This window comes from Cryphonectria parasitica (assembly GCF_011745365.1).
Source record: "Cryphonectria parasitica EP155 unplaced genomic scaffold M406scaffold_2, whole genome shotgun sequence".
In the NCBI taxonomy this organism is placed as follows: Eukaryota; Fungi; Ascomycota; class Sordariomycetes; order Diaporthales; family Cryphonectriaceae; genus Cryphonectria; species Cryphonectria parasitica.
The window spans coordinates 3,639,864-3,656,931 of NW_024468910.1; the positions used below are offsets into that span (position 1 = coordinate 3,639,864).

Here is a 17,068-nt window from a genome sequence, read left to right on the forward strand (position 1 = left end):
GTGTCTTACTTCTATCCTTCTCCCTTTTTCCCTTCCTCCGCTATTGTTGAGGCTTATTACGCCCGTAACTCTCCATGTAGGTGCAGCTTCAGCGGTCGTCTTATTCTCCAGTTGCCACTTTAGAACCCCCCCCCCGGGTCCACCCCACTGTGATGCACTACGTACCCTGCGATTTAGAGGGGTCCCTATCGAGAACATAAACAAACTGACCTTCCCAACCAGCTCAACAACCCATTTATCGAAGCCATACCCTCCACTTTCCCAACGACACCAGAAAAACATCCATCCATAGAGTTTGCGGTTACAAAACTATACAACCTCCCGATTATCCGTTCCCCGCACGCTATTGTGTTGCATCGAACCTCCCTCTCCCAATCAAGAATGACCTGAATACGCAACGATGGAGAGACCAATCTCGATGTCGACGCAGGAGCAGCAGCTCTGTCAGTTTCTGATGGAGCTGCCAGCTCTCAAACAATATCGATACAACGGGGAAGCTGCGGATTTACTCCTAGAGAACCTTTTTCGGCTCATGACCTGTGGCAACGACGACTACTTGCGACTCTTCTTCCCAAACGGCAACATACTCGTCGACGGCAGGCTTCAGAAGCTCAGGGACGCCCAAGGCGCTGTCGAGGGGTCTGAGTACACGGAGGCCGCTCGCGGAAAGGCATGCGGACACATATTCAAGGCGGGCGAGGCATCATATGGCTGCAAGACGTGCGGCGTCGACGACACTTGCTGCCTCTGCGCCAAGTGCTTCGATGCGACCGACCACACTGGACACATGGTGCGGATCAGTGTTTCGCCCGGCAATAGCGGATGTTGTGACTGTGGCGACCATGAGGCATGGCGTACGCCCATGTTCTGTACGATACATTCCATGTGGGAGCATGCACAGCCTAAGGGCAAAGAGAGGGAAGCAGCGCCGCTGCCAGACGACTTGCTCTTCAGCATTAGGATGGTCATCGGTCGGGTGATTGACTATTTGTGTGATGTGATATCTTGTTCGCCCGAGCAGCTGCGTCAGACAAAGACCAAAGACTCGATCAGGCACGACGAGAGGACATCTAGATTGCAGTCGACGTACTATGGCGGAGATGTGGAACCGGCGAGCGAATACGCCGTCATATTATGGAACGACGAGAAGCACACCGTTGACGATGTCAGAGACCAGGTGGCAAGGGCATGCGGAACAACGCTCAGGACTGGTGTGGAAAAGGCCTACGAGACCGACCTCATCGGCCGGAGCATCCTCACATATGGTGACGACATCGACAAGCTCTTGGGCATCGCCACAACGCTGGAGCATATTCGTGTTACGGTCACGATTCGCTCCTCGCGCGACACCTTCCGCGAACAGATGTGCGGCACCATCATTGAGTGGCTGAAGGATATTTCTGGCTGTTCCGTGGGCGACGACCATTCTGTGCTGCGGACCATCGTCTGCGAAGAGTTTCTCAAACCATGGAGGATGGGCAGCCTCGCCACTCACAGATCGGTGGGAAAGAGTGGTATTGATGATGAGGAAACCGAAGCCGCTGAGCGGTCTATGGTTGTGTTCCCTTATGAACAGTTTAGGTTCTTGGGTGCGACCGATATGGAAGAGGCACGTGTGGTGGTCACACGACATCTTGCTACCCTACCACCTGCGAGCGACGATGACGACAGCGATGGCGACGGCGACGGCGACGCTGAGGGCGACAACACACCGACGTCTTCCCGCGACGCTATGGATGAGGACGAGGATGATGAGGAGGACTTGGTGATGTTGGACACAGCTCCTGGAGCCTCTGAAGACGTCAACATGTCGGATTGGCGCGCCGATGAGGCGCTCGAGGCCGACGAGGCGACAATGGCAGGCTACCCGCCACCGCCACCGCCTCCAGCGCCGGGTGTGTCCCGCCGAACCACCAGGGAAGGAGACATGACACCTTCTGATTCTGATGTTGCGGAGCCTCTCATACCGTCGACTATTTACGCCAAAAACAGCCTCGAGATTCCGAAGACGCCAGGAAACACTCGGCGAAACCCAGCACCACCAAAATCTGGTTGGTACTGGCTGCTCGCGCCTGCTGCGTACATGGACACCAGCAACGTCCCGCCCGCTGAAAATGTCTTCCAGCGAGTCCGCCTAGATTGGATGATTCTCTTTGACTTGAGAATGTGGAAGAAGGTCCGTAACGACTTGCGCTCGCTCTACATCTCCACAGTTGTGACGATACCCGAGTTCAAGCGAGTCCTCGGACTGCGCTTTGCTGGACTGTACACCACCTTGGCCCAGCTCTATCTCATTGCAGATCGGGAGCCAGACCACTCCATCATCAACCTTTCCCTACAGATGCTGACGACCCCCTCCATTACTGCCGAGGTCGTGGAGCGCGGCAACTTTCTCACCAGCTTGATAGCCATCCTGTATACCTTTTTGACTACGCGACAAGTTGCACACCCCTGGAATGTGTCTGACACCGCGGTGTTGGCGTTTGATTCCGGGTCTGTTACTAACAGACGCATGTACCACTTTTTCGCGGACCTCAAATATCTGTTTTTGTCCCCACATGTGCAAAATCGTCTGCGGACCGATGAGAGGTACATGATGCAATTCCTCGATCTGGTCAAGCTACATCAGGGGATCTGCCCAAACACTAGGGCCGTGGGAGAGCACGTTGAATACGAAACCGATACGTGGATCAGTGCGTCTCTGATCACCAGAGAGATCAACCGACTGTGTCGTCTCTTCAGCAGGGCTTTCGAAAAGGCCGAGCCTGCCCAATTATCTTGGGCCATCCGCCTGGCAGCCAAGGCAGTCATCATCAATTCGATCGGTGCGGAGCGTGGCCGGTTCAGTCAGGCCGAAATCAAAGATGAAGTTCGCTTCAAGGTCCTTTCTGACTTCGAGTTTGACTCCGAGCCGACCAAGTATGAAGTGGTCAAATTTGTTGTCGAAGAACAACCCATCAGTTTTCACCACGCGCTCCACTACACGCTTACATGGCTCATCGAATGTGCCAGGTCGATGCCGGTTGAGCAGATGCGAGCACTTCTAAGCTTTAAGACTCAAGACCTGAGAGCGCAGCCTCGTCTGATGGGCAAGCGGATGATGCCGAGACGCGAGTACGAACCGGAAGATTTCCTGATGGCCGCTGTCGATTACTCTCTGCGGGTGTGTGCATGGCTGTCACAAATGAGATCAAGCATGTGGGTTCGCAATGGCATGAGCTTGCGCCACCAGTCTGGTACATATCGCGGGATCGCCCAGAGGGAGATGGGCCACCACCGGGACATCTTCCTGCTGCAGACTGCCCTCGTGATCTGCAACCCCAGCCGCGTGCTTGCCTCTATCGTCGATCGCTTCGGCATGGACAAGTGGGTAAAAGGCCTTTATGAGCAGAAGTCACTGGGCCAAGATGATGTTCAGCATATCGAGGTCGCCGAAGACATGCTGCATCTGGTCGTAATATTATTGTCAGACCGCACCTCTCTGTGTCGATTCGATGATGGGCGGGATAGCCGCGTCAGGTTCATGCGCCGAGACCTCATTCATATGCTGTGCTTCAAGCCCCTTACATTCACCGAGATTGGTGGCAGACTACCTGAGAGGTATCAAGAGCAGGAGGAATTCACTCAAGTTCTCGCGGAGGTCACAAACTACAAAGCACCAGAAGGTATCTCGGACGTCGGAACCTTTCAGCTGAAGGAAGAGTGTGTCGAGGAGATCGATCCATTCACCGCAATTTACACCAAGAACCAGCGCGAAGAATCAGAGAATGCGTGGCGTAAATTCATGGCCAAGAAGACAGGCAAGCCGGTCGAGGACCTGGTGTACGAGCCGAAGCTGCGGCCGATAGAAGACGGTGTCTTTGCAGGACTGTCCGAGGTTACCAGCACGGGCATGTTCGCCCAGGTCATATACTACAGCCTGCTGTACGCTCTTCTCAGCCCAAAGTTGACACCAACTGTGCCATCCTCAAGGCTCGAGATCTACCTGCACCTTGTGTTGCACCTCGTTTTCATCGCCGTCACCGAAGACCAGGGTGCCGAGGGGGACCATTCACGGCCTTCCTTCATACACAATGCCCTCACCAAAACCTCTCTGGGTAGCCTGATGCCGGATGCCCCTGCAGCGAGAACAATTGTTTCTCTCCTGGACCTCATGTCGACCAAGCAGGAGCTCAAGGCCTGCCATACCAGGATTGGGGTCATCCTGCGACGGATGCGTCAGAAGCGACCACAGGATTTTGAGGCAGCCTATGTGCGTCTTGGCGTGCCTGTCGACAGAATCAGCACTGCCTCGCCAGCCGTCAATGTGAATGCGGAAGAGGAGCGCGAACGCAAGAAAAAGGCTGCCCTGGACCGTCAGGCCAAAGTGATGGCTCAGTTCCAGCAGCAGCAGAAGAACTTCATGGCCCAGCAGCAGGATATCGACTGGGGCGATGTGGATGACCTAGAGGATGAACTCCCAGAGCCTGTGGAAGAGAAAAACTTCTGGAAATATCCATCGGGAACGTGCATTCTGTGCCAGGAGGACACGGATGATCGTCGGCTGTACGGGACATTCGCTTTTCTCAGAGAGAGCGCAATTATGCGGCAGACAGATCTTTCCAACCCCGATTTTGTGCGAGAAGTAACCAAGGTCCCCAAAAACCTTGACAGATCCGCCGAGGATATCCGACCGTTTGGCGTGAGCCATGAAAACCGCATTCAGGTGGAGAAGGTCAACCAGAAGGGCGAGATCTTCACGACCGAGCGCCAGGTCATCGGCAAGGGCTTTCCTTCCGCAGCTGTGCGAAGAGGACCACTTTCCACCGGATGTGGTCACATGATGCACTACAGCTGTTTTGAGGTGTATTTCGACGCGACCCAGCAGAGACATAGGCAGCAGATTGCACGGCATCATCCTGAGAACCCCACGCGCCTAGAGTTTGTCTGTCCACTCTGCAAGGCCCTCGGCAACGTGTTCTTGCCTATCATCTGGAAGGGCCAGGAGGAGTCCTATCCCGGTGCGCTCCAAACATCTACCGACGTCCAGGTCTCCTCGGAATCTTTCGCCATGTTCCTCAAGGAGAATCTGTCGTCGGGACCCGCATTCCCGTCTACGCAGTCTCCGACACAGTCCGTCAATATGTTTTCCCACTACACGAAAGGCTCTCTGCTGCCCAGACTGGCCGACGTATCTTCGCACCTCGTGCTTGATGCATGGGAGTCGGGTACGCAGCAGACGCCTGTAGGCGTGCCATTCGGAGAACCCTTTCGCAGCGACGCCCCTGACCCCAGCGGCATGGCCGAAACCAACACTCCCATGACCGAACTTGTGCGGGTATACCGTCGTCTTCGAGATACAATCAAGATCAACGCTCTCGCCTTGCCGCCAAACCCACTTATCAACTATGACAAAGCTAGGAACCCCGCGGATCTGAGCAACATTGACGTCTTGGCTGCCGCCGTCGGCTATTCCATCTCATCTGTCGAGATCCAGCACAGAGGCCTGGATGCTGAGTACGGCTCCTTGTTACTAGAGAGAATCTCCGAGTCGACTCTCACCCACCTTCGTACCTTCACGGAGACAGTCACGTCGTACATTGCCATTGGTGGGCAGAAATTCGGTGGTATGAACAGGGTCGTCACCGAGTTCCAAGCCATGACCACCAAACAGCACATGCAGCTGTTCGTACATGACACTGGAGGTACCCCTCTGGACGACAAGTACCTGCAGCTGACGCCGGTGCTTGCGTCGGACCCTTTTATCTTGCTCTGTGAGAGTATCTTCGGCGTTGCCGCAGCTCATGGGTTTGAGGTTTCGTATCTCCTCCGTGTCTACTACCTCGCTGAGATCGTCAAGGTAGTCCAGCGCATCTGCAAGGTCAAGCGAGGCCCGGAGTGGATGGCTTGCGAGAACATTGAAGACAGGAATCTCGTCAACTTTGCCGAATTCTGCAAGACCATCTACAAGATGAACCTTGACTTCACATGCAGCGATGATGCTGGCAGCGACGCCGTGACGCCCGAGGCGCCTGCGTCGAGTGGCTTCGACCAAGATTGCTTCACGTCCATCGCAGACTACTACGCCTTCACCAAGAAGTATGCCCAGTGCTTCCTTCGCAAGTGCGTCATTCTCCTCTACGTCAAGTACGGCGTCGACTTCAACAGCCATATCTCCCCCCAACCAGAGCAAGACGAGCTTGTTCGCCTCACCGAGGCTCTCCGCCTGCCCGATTTCGACAGCATGTGTGCAGCCCTCACCCCTCTCGGCATCCACGTCGGCTGGCCTAGTGCGCTCTGCGACCAGCTCGTGCGCGGTTGGATCCAACATGACAATGCCTGGTGGAGCAGCCCGTACTCGACCAAGCCAAGCCCCATGGCCCAGGAATACCAGGCCGCAGAGCAGCTCCTCAGCCACCCGGGCATCTTCGAGCTCATCGGTCTACCAATGAACTACGATACGCTGATAGAGGAATGTACGAAGCGGCGGTGTCCCAGAAGCGGCAAAGACGTCTCAGACCCGATGATCTGCCTGCTCTGTGGTGAAGTGTTCTGCGGGCAGAGTGTTTGTTGCTCTGCTCTGGACCCGGTGGCGGTGAGGCGTCGTGGGTCTGCCAACAGAATTGGTGGTGCGCAGCAGCACATGCGGAAGTAAGTGAAGCAGATATAACCCAGATATCCCCAGAAGAAGAAAAGGAGAAGGGAAGGAAGAAACTACTTGTGTGACGAGAAAAAGAAATGGAAAGCTGACAGTCATGTGCCTAACAAAAAACAGATGCCAAGGCAGCGTCGGCATCTTTATCAGCATCCGCAAATGCGCGGCCTTCTATCTGCACCGTAACTCCGGATCCTTCAGCCACGCCCCCTACATCGACGCGTACGGCGAGACGGACATGGGCCTTCGGCACTATCGACAGCTCTTCCTGTCCCAGAAACGTTACGACTCACTGCTCCGCACTGTATGGCTCACTGGCGGCATTCCCTCCTTCATCTCGCGCAGACTCGAGTCGGACATTAATACTGGCGGCTGGGAGACCATATGACTAAATGGTTGGAACGTCGGCCGCAATGAAGACATAGACACCACACCCGACGATACGGAGGAGGAGGAGGAGGAGGAGGAGGAGGAAGAAGACGATATGGACCTTGATCTCGAGGAGTTGGACCCCGATCTCGAGGAGCTAGACGACTTCTTTCGGGATCCCATGGGGATCATGGCAACGTGGTTCCATGAGGCTGCTCGCCGGCTTGATGACGAGGCAGAGGACGAAGAAGAAGACGATGAAGAAGAGAATGATGTGGACGAGGATGAGGAGATGGATCTGCTCGAGCAGTTGGCTGCGAACATAACCGACTACTGGGAGGCTGAAGAGGAGATTGGTGATGAGGATGACGAGGAAGACCAGGAAGAGCAAGATGGAGATGGAGAAGACGAGATTGACGATGAGGACGAGGAGGCCGGGGAGCATGAGGAGGTGTTTGATGAAGGCGAGGGCGTAGAAGAATAGGAGGATGAGCCGGATGATTGAGAGGCTCGATATCAGTGAATGTGGGGGGGGGAGGGGGGGTGGACGCCACCCGGTCGACTGTGTGCAGAGTTGGCAGAAGATTCTTCTCAACAGTGATTGCTGCTTGGGGCATGGCGTGGGTAGTAACTGTGTGCAGTCTGAGAGACTGGGAAGACGCGACGGGGTCTCGGTAGAGGCGTTCTTTTGTTAGTTGCATACGGTCATTGTTCTTCATGATTGATGAGGCATGGGCAGAATTGGACAAGGGGTTTCACAGGTGATTAAAGTTTTGGAGGAGACAAATTGATAAATTAGGCCCCCGACTACACACACAAACACACACGCACACCACGTACACTTACAGAGGGAGACAGAGGGAGAGCGCAGGATGTTTGTGATACCACTCTCCTTGACTTAGATTTATATTTCCTCTTCATCCTTCAAGGAATCGCCCGCGGGTGCTTCCAGACCTGACTGGCTGAATGAAGCCTTTCGTTATGCTAGAATGAGGGTTCAATCAGCAGAGGAAATCGGCTCGTCCATTGCAATGCCGCCCTCCACAGGGCCAGGTTCCGGGCCTTTTTCTTCTCCTGCCTGGGTCTCTCCCTCGTCATATGCATGGCCGTTAGCCTGCACAGGCTCCAACCCCGACGCAGGCTCGACGTCAGGCTCAGCATTGGTCTCTGGCCCAGGCGCAGCGTCGCGCATTGTCTCATCCTCCTCCTCCTTCTCCTCCTCCTCTTTCCCTGTGCGATTCTCGCTCTCCTCCGGATACTGATCTCCATCGTCTCCGCGCTTGGTGTGGCCGTTGACTACCAAGCTGTTCTTCTTTTCGTCGCGACTACCATCGCCGCTGCCGCCGTTGTTCGTCTCAGGAGGCCGGTGCCTGAACACCACGATGCGCCCATCCTGGCCACAGCTGACCATGGTGCCCGTTTCGCCGTGGACGTCGACCCAGAAGCACACGCCTTGGTGGGCACGCTCGACGCGCTGCAGGATTTCCTTGCTCTTGACGTCCCACAGTACAATGTCTCCATCCTCGCTGGCGCTCGCGACAAAGGCGACGCTGTCTGCCTCCTCCCACTGCTCTTCGGCAAAGTCGTTCTCGACGCCGTCGTCTTCATCGTTGTTCGCAGCCGGGACCAAGACCTTGCGCATGGACCGCAGGAGGCCGAAGCAGCCGCCGACGGAAAAGTTCTTGTTCACGTGGCCCTGGTAGGTCTTTTTCACGGTGCAGGGCATGTTGATGAAGTCCCAGAGCCGCATGCAGGAGTCAGTGTAGCTGGCGAGGACGAAGCGGCCGTTAGGAGAGAAACAGACGGAGGATGCGGCGGGGTTGTCTACGTAGACGAGGGTGCGGAGGCACTGGCCGGTGGCGGTATCCCAGATGCGACTATGTGATAACAAAGAAGACAATAGGTCAGCTCTTCATGCCTGAAAGGACTCTCTGTGGGCTGTACCAGTACAGAACAGTACAGCTACTCACATCAACCCATCCGTAGAACAGCTAGCCACCAGTGTGCCGTCCATACAGAAGTCAATGCCGCTGACGGGATCGCTATGGGCCGGCAGGCTCCTCATAAGGCGCCCTGCACGGACATCCCACAGGAACACGGCCTCGTCGTAGCTCCCGCTGGCGAGCATATTCCCCTTTGGCGAGAACTTCAAGCAGTACACATAGCTGTGGTGGCCAAGCAGCGGCTTTCTCCCCCCACTGCCTCGTACCCCGCGGTCTGTCCTGCCGCCGATGCCCCTGGCCGAGGTGGCTATTCTCTCGCCCGGGGGCAGGTTCTCGTCGGCGCCCACGGCGTGCGCGGGGTCTCCCGTGGTGCGGTTCCAGAGCCGGATGGCCTTGTCGTCGCTGCCCGTGGCGATAGTCTCGGAGTCTGGGCTCCACGCCAGGCAAGAGACGCCGGCCATGTGGCCAACGAGCGTGTCTATGTGTGCACCAGTCGTGGCGTCCCAGATCATGGCGGTCCCGTCGGCGGAGGCAGAGGCGATCCAGCGGCCGTCGGGGGAGACGCGCACCTGGGATATAGGTTTCGCATGACCGCGCAGCTCGAGGTGGGCCTTGAACTCGGGACGGAAGGGCCTGCGCTCCTGGGCGGCATGGGCACGGTCGCGGGAGGTGGAGGTTGAGCGGTGGGGGGTGCGGCGGGAGGAGGAGGTGGACGAGCGAGAGCGCGACCTGGAGCGGGAGTCGGACCGTGAGCGCGATCGGGATCTCGAGCGGGATCTCGAGCGGGAACGTGGTGTGCGTGATCCGGAGCTCGAGCGTGATCCATCTCTGGACCTGGACCTGGATCTGGATTTGGACCTCAATCTGGAGGGGGATCGCAACTGCGACTGTGAACGCGAGGTGTCATAGCCCTTGTCTCGCGTTTCTGCACCACCGCTGCCTGCGCTCCTGCTCCGTGACCGTGAAGCTGGGCGGCCGGCTCGTATAGAGAGTTCGTGGACCTCATCCTCGTTGTTGGGCGCGGGGGATGGGTCGCGTTCCTCGGAGGAGGTGTGTTCTGCGGTGCCGTCATTCCGTTTCCGCCGTTTTGAAGATGATGATTCTCCAATGTCGGATTCTGGATCAGCCATCGTCGTCTACACTTCAAAGAGCGAAGCAACTGCACAGCTGTGAGGGAGGACGGGGACGACAATGACAAGGGCAGGCTCAGGTTCAGGCTGCCCTGTGAAAACGTGCTCCTTTTTGTCACGTTCTTCGTTTGCAGATGCAGATTGTCCTGGATCAAATTAGTTGTAATTGAAGGGCTATTTGCTAATGAAGCTTGAAAGAGAACCCATTCAAAGGCTGCAAAGAAGGGAGAAGAAAAATAGAAAAGAAAAGAGAAGAAGTGAGGAAGAAGAGAAGGTGGGCATCTGCACATGTGAGCATGTGAATGAAGCAAGGAAATGGAGAGCTCTCAGAAATTCAATGGCCTTCCAGGGATATGCTTACCATGAGCGGCAGGCAAGCAAGGGACGCCAAAGCAAAAAGTTCCGGGCCCTCCCGGCAGGCCTAACCCCTCACTGTAGGTGCCCTGGGTCAGCCTGGTCTAGGGTGTGTCGTGGGGTTGGGGGGCGCCCATGATTACTGTAGCATCCACCACCACGGTACCTAAATTATTCCTAGTGATGGCATGTTCTTCTGGGACTTCAAGATCCCGGTAGGTGCGCCCCCAATGCAGTAGCGAGATGAGGAACGGCCCCCCATGACGGAATACTACTGCACTGCCATCTGCCTCGAGAAACACCCAATGAATCCTCTCTCCTACGCTGGGCCGATTCCTTAAACAGCCCCAGTGTTGCTGCCTTCTTCTTTTTTCTTTCTTTATTTCTTCCCTTCTTGGCCTTGCTTTCGTCAAGAGGCTGAATAGAGTTGACGCGGTGACATCCACTGATGATGATGATATTTTTATTACCTTTATGCGATCAGCAGTAAATACCACGGTACATGAATGAGCCAGCAGCAGTGCCTATGTGACTTTTTACTCCCTTTTCCCTTCCTTCGCGCTTTCCTTTTTTCTTTCGTCCTTACCTTTCTTCATCTATTTTTCCTCTCCTCTCCCCCAACACTCTGATTCATCTCATCTCTTCTCTTTGTGTCTATTTTGGGCTCAGTCAATGCCCAGAAGCTATGAGAAGTAATGAGAGGAGGACTCTTATATTTACTCAACAATGCCAATCTACATTATAAGCAAATTTCATTCTAAAAAGGAACAGTGAACAAGGCAAATCTCTCCTCTGACATCACTCATGTAATTTTGTCCTGGAATCTGTTTCTTTCCCCAAAGCCTCTCCACCCACACAACAACATCTGAAGATGGCCTCGTCTTCGGCCTCGCTTCCTCCAGAGATCAACATCATCACTCTCAACTGCTGGGGCCTCAAGTTCAATATCTCTAAACTCCGCCAACCCCGACTGGACGAGATAGGACGCCAGCTCGCCCAGACGCACCCACAGCCCAGCATCGTCTGCCTGCAGGAAGTCTGGGCTCACGATGACTACCTCGCCAGTGAGCCAGCCTCTCTCCTCCTCCTCCTCCTCCTCCTCCTCCTCCTCCTCCTCCTCCTCCCCCCCCCCCCTTCTTCCATCTTAATATTGTCTGCCCTGTTTCCCTGATCCCATAACAGCCGGCTGACCATTGAACAAAACAAAAACCCAAAGTCCGCCGCCACCTCCGTGCCCTCCTTCCCCACGGTAAATTCTACTATGCAGGAGCCTTTGGCGCAGGACTTGCCATCCTCTCCCGCTGGCCCATCGAGGAGGCCACCTTCACCCCTTACACCCTCAATGGCCGACCCACGGCCTTCTGGCGTGGTGACTGGTACGTAGGAAAAGGTATCGCCCACGCCCGCCTGCGCTTCGGGCCTGACCCAACTACCGACGTCGCCGACGTCTTCAACACCCACACTCACGCGCCCTATGCCTCGGACCAGGGCGACAGCTACCGTGTCCACCGCGAGGCCCAGGCCTGGCAGCTCGCCAAGCTGCTCCGTGCCGCCGCCGATCAGGGCCACCTCGTCCTCGCTGCTGGCGATTTCAACATGACCCCATTGTCCGCCGAGCACGCCATCCTCACCTCCCACAGTCCCGTGCGCGATGTCTGGCGCGTCCTGCACCCAGACAGCAGTCTCGGCGCCGCGCATGATCCTGTCGAGCGTGCCAGGCGCCGTCCTGTTCCCACCGCTGAGGCCACCATCTTCGCCAACGGCGCCACCTCCAACAGCGTCCTCAACACCTGGCGCTGGCCCCGCTCCGCCCAGAGGAAGCTTGGCCCTGGCCAGCCCCTGCGTGAGCCCGCCCTCGACACTCTCGACCCCCATGCCAAGCGCCTGGACTACATTTTCGCTTCCGTCGCTGCGCGTGAGATTTCGTCCCCTACTGCCGACAAGGAGGACGACGACGACAACGACGACGACAATGACAACAGGCGCGAGATAGGCGGCTGGGTGGTTCGTGAGGCCCGCGTGGGCATGACCCAGCGGCACCCAGAGCTGGGGTGCAGCCTCTCCGACCACTTCTCGGTCGAGGCCACCCTCGTATTCCACACAACCGCACCCGAGGGCGACGGAGGCCGCGGCGGCGGCGGTGGTGGGACTGCAACCCCAAGCATCAGCAGCAACTGGCCCCTCCCCCCAGGCCGCCTCTCGAGCCTCAGCGCCTTTCGCCGGTCCACAACTAAGCTGCTTCAGCCGGACCAGGCTACTACCACCACCGCCGCCGCCGCCACTGCCACTGGAACAGGCGAGGGGGAGGAGGCTGGCGTCGACCCAGAAGATTTCCGCTCCCCCGCCGCAGGCGCCTTTCTCTCGCTACAGTCCCCAACCCCCTCGACCAGCCGGCACTCACTCTCCGCCAACCAGACCCACCAACACCAGTTGGATGCTGCTGCTGCCGCTGCCGCCGCCGACTTCGACACCCAGCTCCTCTCGTCCGTCGCCCCCTTGTCCGCTGCTGGCCTCGCCGGCGACGTCGTCTCCTCCTCCTTCAGCAGTCCGCAGGACTACAACGCTCTCCTCTCCGAGATCCAGGCGTATATGTCGCGCGAGACCCTCCAGACGCGGTGGCGGACCTATCACTTTTTCTTTTGGGTCTGTGTCACGGTGGCGTGCTATGTTGCCGTGTGGTTCATTCCAGCGCATAGCGACACACTGAGCAGTGTCCAGAATCACGCCGTCAACTTCGCCCTACTGCTCCTGAGTAGTCTTGGGCTGGTCGCTGGCGTGCTTGACGGCTTGATGGCGCTCTTGTTCTTCAGGGGAAGTGAGAAGCGGGCTCTGGACGAGTTCAGGTGGGAGGTCAAAAATGCAAAAGCTCTGGCTCTGGGCGAGATTGGCGATGGAATTGGGGACATCACTGTGGCGAAATACTAGGTGTAAAATCACCCACCGCAGCAGCCGTCATGCTCATAATCTGATAAAGCAATACCAAGCTGGAAAAACACATAATGTTTAATTCTAGGCTCTAAAACAAATGCCAGCTACTGATACTTTCCACTAATGCCACCTCAATGATTTGTTTTGTTTCCTTTCCCGTTGCCTGTATCATCTTCTTGGGATGTCCGCCCGCCCTGCGACTCAACCCCTTCTTTTCTGCCCTGTTAATTCTCCCAATGATGAATAATATAACGTCGAAAACAACCCCAAAAATCGAGACAGAAACAAGACCACGCACTTCAGTTCATGCTCAACCGGCCACTGTGCAGTGCCTTCATGGCCCCCAGATGCTCGTGACCAGCTTGGGCCCACGGCCAGCCAGCCCCGCCTGCACGGGAACCAGGCGCTGGCGCTCTACTCATCATCTTGAGGTCGTTTGGGGTCACCATCGTCTGCAGCTCGGGAGGCGCTCGCAGACTATCATGCGTACCTTGCGTCGGACTCAATGACTCCTCCATCATCATCGCCATCATAATTGCAGACACAGATGGTGCCTGGTTCCGCTGCCAATCATAGCCCATGAACGCCGTCTTCTTTCGTTCCTCCATCACGGTCTTTCGAGTGAGAGGGTCACGCAGCAGCTGATCTCGTGGTCTCTTCCTCTCTTTCCGGCCGTACATCCGTACGAGAGCCTTCAGAGCTTCCTGTTCCGGCTTTCGCAGACGCGGCTCTGTATCCACCTGTAGCTCGAAGTTACGCAGACGTAGGGTGTCGTACGGAACGGCCAGCCACGATCGTACTGCATGCTGTATGCTTCTGTCAAAAGCGGAAAGAGCCGCAGCAAGGTTGGCTTCGCGTTGAGCACGCTTGGATATAGCTGTAGCTGCAGGTGTATCGTGCGGTGTAGTGGATGCTTGGGCCCCATGTCGGATGGGTGAGGAGGGTTTCGAGGGTGGTGGGGTTGGTTGTTGTTGTGTATGGTTGACAGTTGACGCCGACGACAGATCTTGGCTAGGTGCTGTCGTGACATTGTCAACAGCTCCATCCCGACCAGCTGCATTTTCCAAACTGGCGACCTGTTTCGACGCTTCGAGCTGCGTCAACGGCTGGGTTTTATTGTCATCCTCGTCCTCGTCGTCATCATCGTCGTCGTCAGTGTCAGATAGGTCCGTGATGGGCTCATCCTCGTTAAAGTACTGAGTGTCATCCGGGGACCGAATCATTGGCACGAATGGTGGCGCGAGCTCGTGAAGCCTGTCCCAAGGCACATTTTTGAACCATTTGTGTGCTTTGATATCCTTAGCATCATAAGGAAACACGAAACGTCCAGTGAAGTCCGTCTGGCTGCCTTTGCTTCCGCTGCCGCTTGAGTATTGCTGGGAGCGCTGTTGCATATCCTTGAACTGGTATCGTCGACTGCATAGTCGTGTCTCCTTGGCTTGGATAAGGCTGGCAATGAGGTGCTGGCACCGGTTGGAGACGAAGGGTCGACTCGGAAACGAAAAGGCTGACTGGTGATTCTGCGTAGGCTCGAAGTCAGTTTCGCTGTATCTTCGGGCGCCCAACAGGTCCATACAGCAGAGCTCACCAAGATATTTTGCTTTGTTTTCTGCCTGCCTTCGTCTGACAGAAAGGGCGTGTGTCCGTAGAGGCATTCGTAGAGGATGACGCCGATGCTCCACCAGTCGCAGCGACCGTCATATGCGGTGCCCTTAATCACCTCTGGGGCCATGTATTGGCTTGTTCCCACGACCGACCTGGCCGACCCTCTCATCCCACAGCGGTTCCGCCACTGCAAGAGGGGCTCTCCGTCCCACAGGTTCTGCTTCTCGTGTTTGTGAAGGCCCACCATGACATTGGAACCCCATTTGCCACTGTGTGAGGGGGTTTGCGCATCTTGTCTGTCCTGCTTATCGCCCTCGACTTTGAGGTTTAACTTCTGGACGATCGAGTAGCGGCTGGCATGGTAGTAGGAGGTGTCATGCGACCAGTGACCATCAAAAGCTAGGCCAAAGTCCGAGATTTTCAGATGCCCTGATGCCGACACGAGAAAGTTATCGGGCTTGATATCGCGATGAATGCAGCGGAGTGCATGAGCCTCCTCGACACACACGATCATCTCTGCGATGTAGAAGCGCGCAACAGGCTCGCTGAGGATGTTCTCTCGGATGAGCAGACCAAGAAAGTCTCCACCTGGCATGTAGTCCATGACCAAGTAAAGATTGGAATAGTCTTGGAAACTGGATATCAGAGGAACAATCCTGTCGGGTGTAGTCGTCAGTATCGAAGTGAATGGTTTCAGCGAGGCCACGATGATGCAACGTACCAATTGGACCCCTCAGAAGCAACAAGAAAGTCGCGCTCGGCTCTGAGATGGCCCTCCTGGCTGGTGCGAAGCATGGCAGATTTTCGAATGACTTTCATTGCAAATACCCTCTTCTGAGAATGGTCGTCGCCCGGCTGTAGTTTCTCTCGGACAAGCCTCACCATACCAAAGCTCCCTTTTCCGAGTGCCTTGACAGGCTGGTAGTCACTACAGCAGGAAGAAACTGCGCCTCTGCCCTCGGTCAACGATCTCATCGTCCGGGCTCGCATGACCCGCGTCTGCCGTAGGTGACGCGTCTCGTTGCAAAAGAATTGGGCCCGCAGCTGTTCCTTGCCTGCATCAGACACCGCCTCGCCCATGTGCCACAGCTCACCTTCCAAAGCGTGGAGACGCGCCTCACGCTGGCTTGGCCTGTTCAGCAAATCATTGTAGTATGTTTCGAGGAAAATCTTGGCCGCAGCAGCCTTCTCCACGGTAACGACGGTCGGCGTGATCTCTCGTTCGCCCTCTCTCTCCTGAATGGTGTCGAGGTTGCCATTTGTGGTTTCGGGGATGATCAGCTGAGGATGCTGCTGATTCTTCCACTTCCCCAGAGGGCTTCTCTTCTCAGAAGATCGATCCTTGCTGGAAAACGTTTTGGACTCGACAGACGTTTTGCTGGTGGAGTCGGACTGTTTGACGGTATACACACTGGAGGTCGGGCTCGACTTGGATGCGGAAGTAGACGACTCCATCCCCGCCTGAGTTAGCGGTGAAGGTGGTGAAGGGTGTTTTGCAGATGCAGCCTCCTAGGACTGAACTGAAGGCCGTTCCTTAGCGGCAGGTCGCCAAATGACAGTGGGCTCAATGGGGGTTCGAAAGAGAGTAGTTGCCATCCTCTTGAGGTTAAGGTCTGGTCTGGATAAGAGCCCAGAATACTCCTGGTGTTGTGGCTGGCCCCTGGATTGTGAGCTTTCGTGTGATGTACTGAAAGTTGTGTGGGCCTCAACAGTCCCAGAAATTGCAGAGGCTGGAGTCAGTCAGTCCAGAAGGCTTCGCCTTGATCGCCCCGCGAGGTCTGGCTGGGGAAATGCACAGTGGTACTGACTGTGACTACGACTTGCTAGTGACCTCAGAGCCGAGACTAATCTGGAGCTCTGACGACGAAGTCTGGAAGGCTTTGCAGAGGGTGGTAGCCTAGCTTCTGGTGTAGAGGAATTTGGCTTCACAGCAATGATCGATGATGCCGGTTGGCCCTGGTCTTGAGAATGCTTCCTCTTCATCTTGTTCAATAGGAGGCCATTTGGAGTTATGACATAAGACAGTCATCAGTAGTCTCAAACAAGCCAAGAAAAGAGAGACAGAGAGACAGAGAGAGTGAAATAGTGAGAGGGGTAAGAGAAGA

The 17,068-nt window shown here is 56.0% G+C and overlaps 4 protein-coding genes across 4 annotated transcripts; 2 read left to right on the forward strand and 2 right to left on the reverse strand.

The window, feature by feature from the left end:
- Positions 1-418: 418 nt before the first annotated feature.
- On the forward strand, positions 419-7,022 carry M406DRAFT_337244 (uncharacterized protein; the record flags this gene model as incomplete). The annotated part of the gene is made up of 4 exons (XM_040921236.1): positions 419-1,548; positions 1,657-5,668; positions 5,714-6,630; positions 6,755-7,022. 4 exons carry the CDS (start codon positions 419-421, stop codon positions 7,020-7,022), a joined length of 6,327 nt encoding a protein of 2,108 aa, XP_040779887.1.
- A 1,347-nt stretch (positions 7,023-8,369) lies between these two features.
- M406DRAFT_230314 (WD40 repeat-like protein) lies at positions 8,370-9,764 on the reverse strand (the record flags this gene model as incomplete). The annotated part of the gene is made up of 4 exons (XM_040915830.1): positions 8,370-8,553; positions 8,650-8,880; positions 8,974-9,188; positions 9,294-9,764. Coding segments are annotated over 4 exons (1,101 nt in total), but the record flags the coding sequence as incomplete, so codon positions are not given.
- Positions 9,765-11,048: 1,284 nt separating this feature from the next.
- Positions 11,049-13,480, forward strand: M406DRAFT_273442 (DNase I-like protein). The gene is made up of 4 exons (XM_040918186.1): positions 11,049-11,494; positions 11,647-12,355; positions 12,413-12,859; positions 12,977-13,480. Exons 1-4 carry the CDS (start codon positions 11,302-11,304, stop codon positions 13,353-13,355), a joined length of 1,728 nt encoding a protein of 575 aa, XP_040779889.1. The 5' UTR covers positions 11,049-11,301; the 3' UTR covers positions 13,356-13,480.
- A 438-nt stretch (positions 13,481-13,918) lies between these two features.
- On the reverse strand, positions 13,919-15,983 carry M406DRAFT_236214 (kinase-like protein; the record flags this gene model as incomplete). The annotated part of the gene is made up of 4 exons (XM_040916033.1): positions 13,919-14,369; positions 14,463-14,878; positions 14,947-15,619; positions 15,685-15,983. Coding segments are annotated over 4 exons (1,839 nt in total), but the record flags the coding sequence as incomplete, so codon positions are not given.
- Between the last annotated feature and the right edge of the window lie 1,085 nt (positions 15,984-17,068).

Bases quoted from the DNA above. Each gene is read 5' to 3' on its own strand.
- M406DRAFT_273442 (XM_040918186.1), top strand. From the start codon at position 11,302: ATGGCCTCGTCTTCGGCCTCGCTTCCTCCAGAGATCAACATCATCACT. The intron at 12,356-12,412 runs GTCCCCTACTGC...CAATGACAACAG, and splicing joins GTCGCTGCGCGTGAGATTTC to GCGCGAGATAGGCGGCTGGG. The intron at 12,860-12,976 runs GTTGGATGCTGC...CTCCTTCAGCAG, and splicing joins AACCAGACCCACCAACACCA to TCCGCAGGACTACAACGCTC.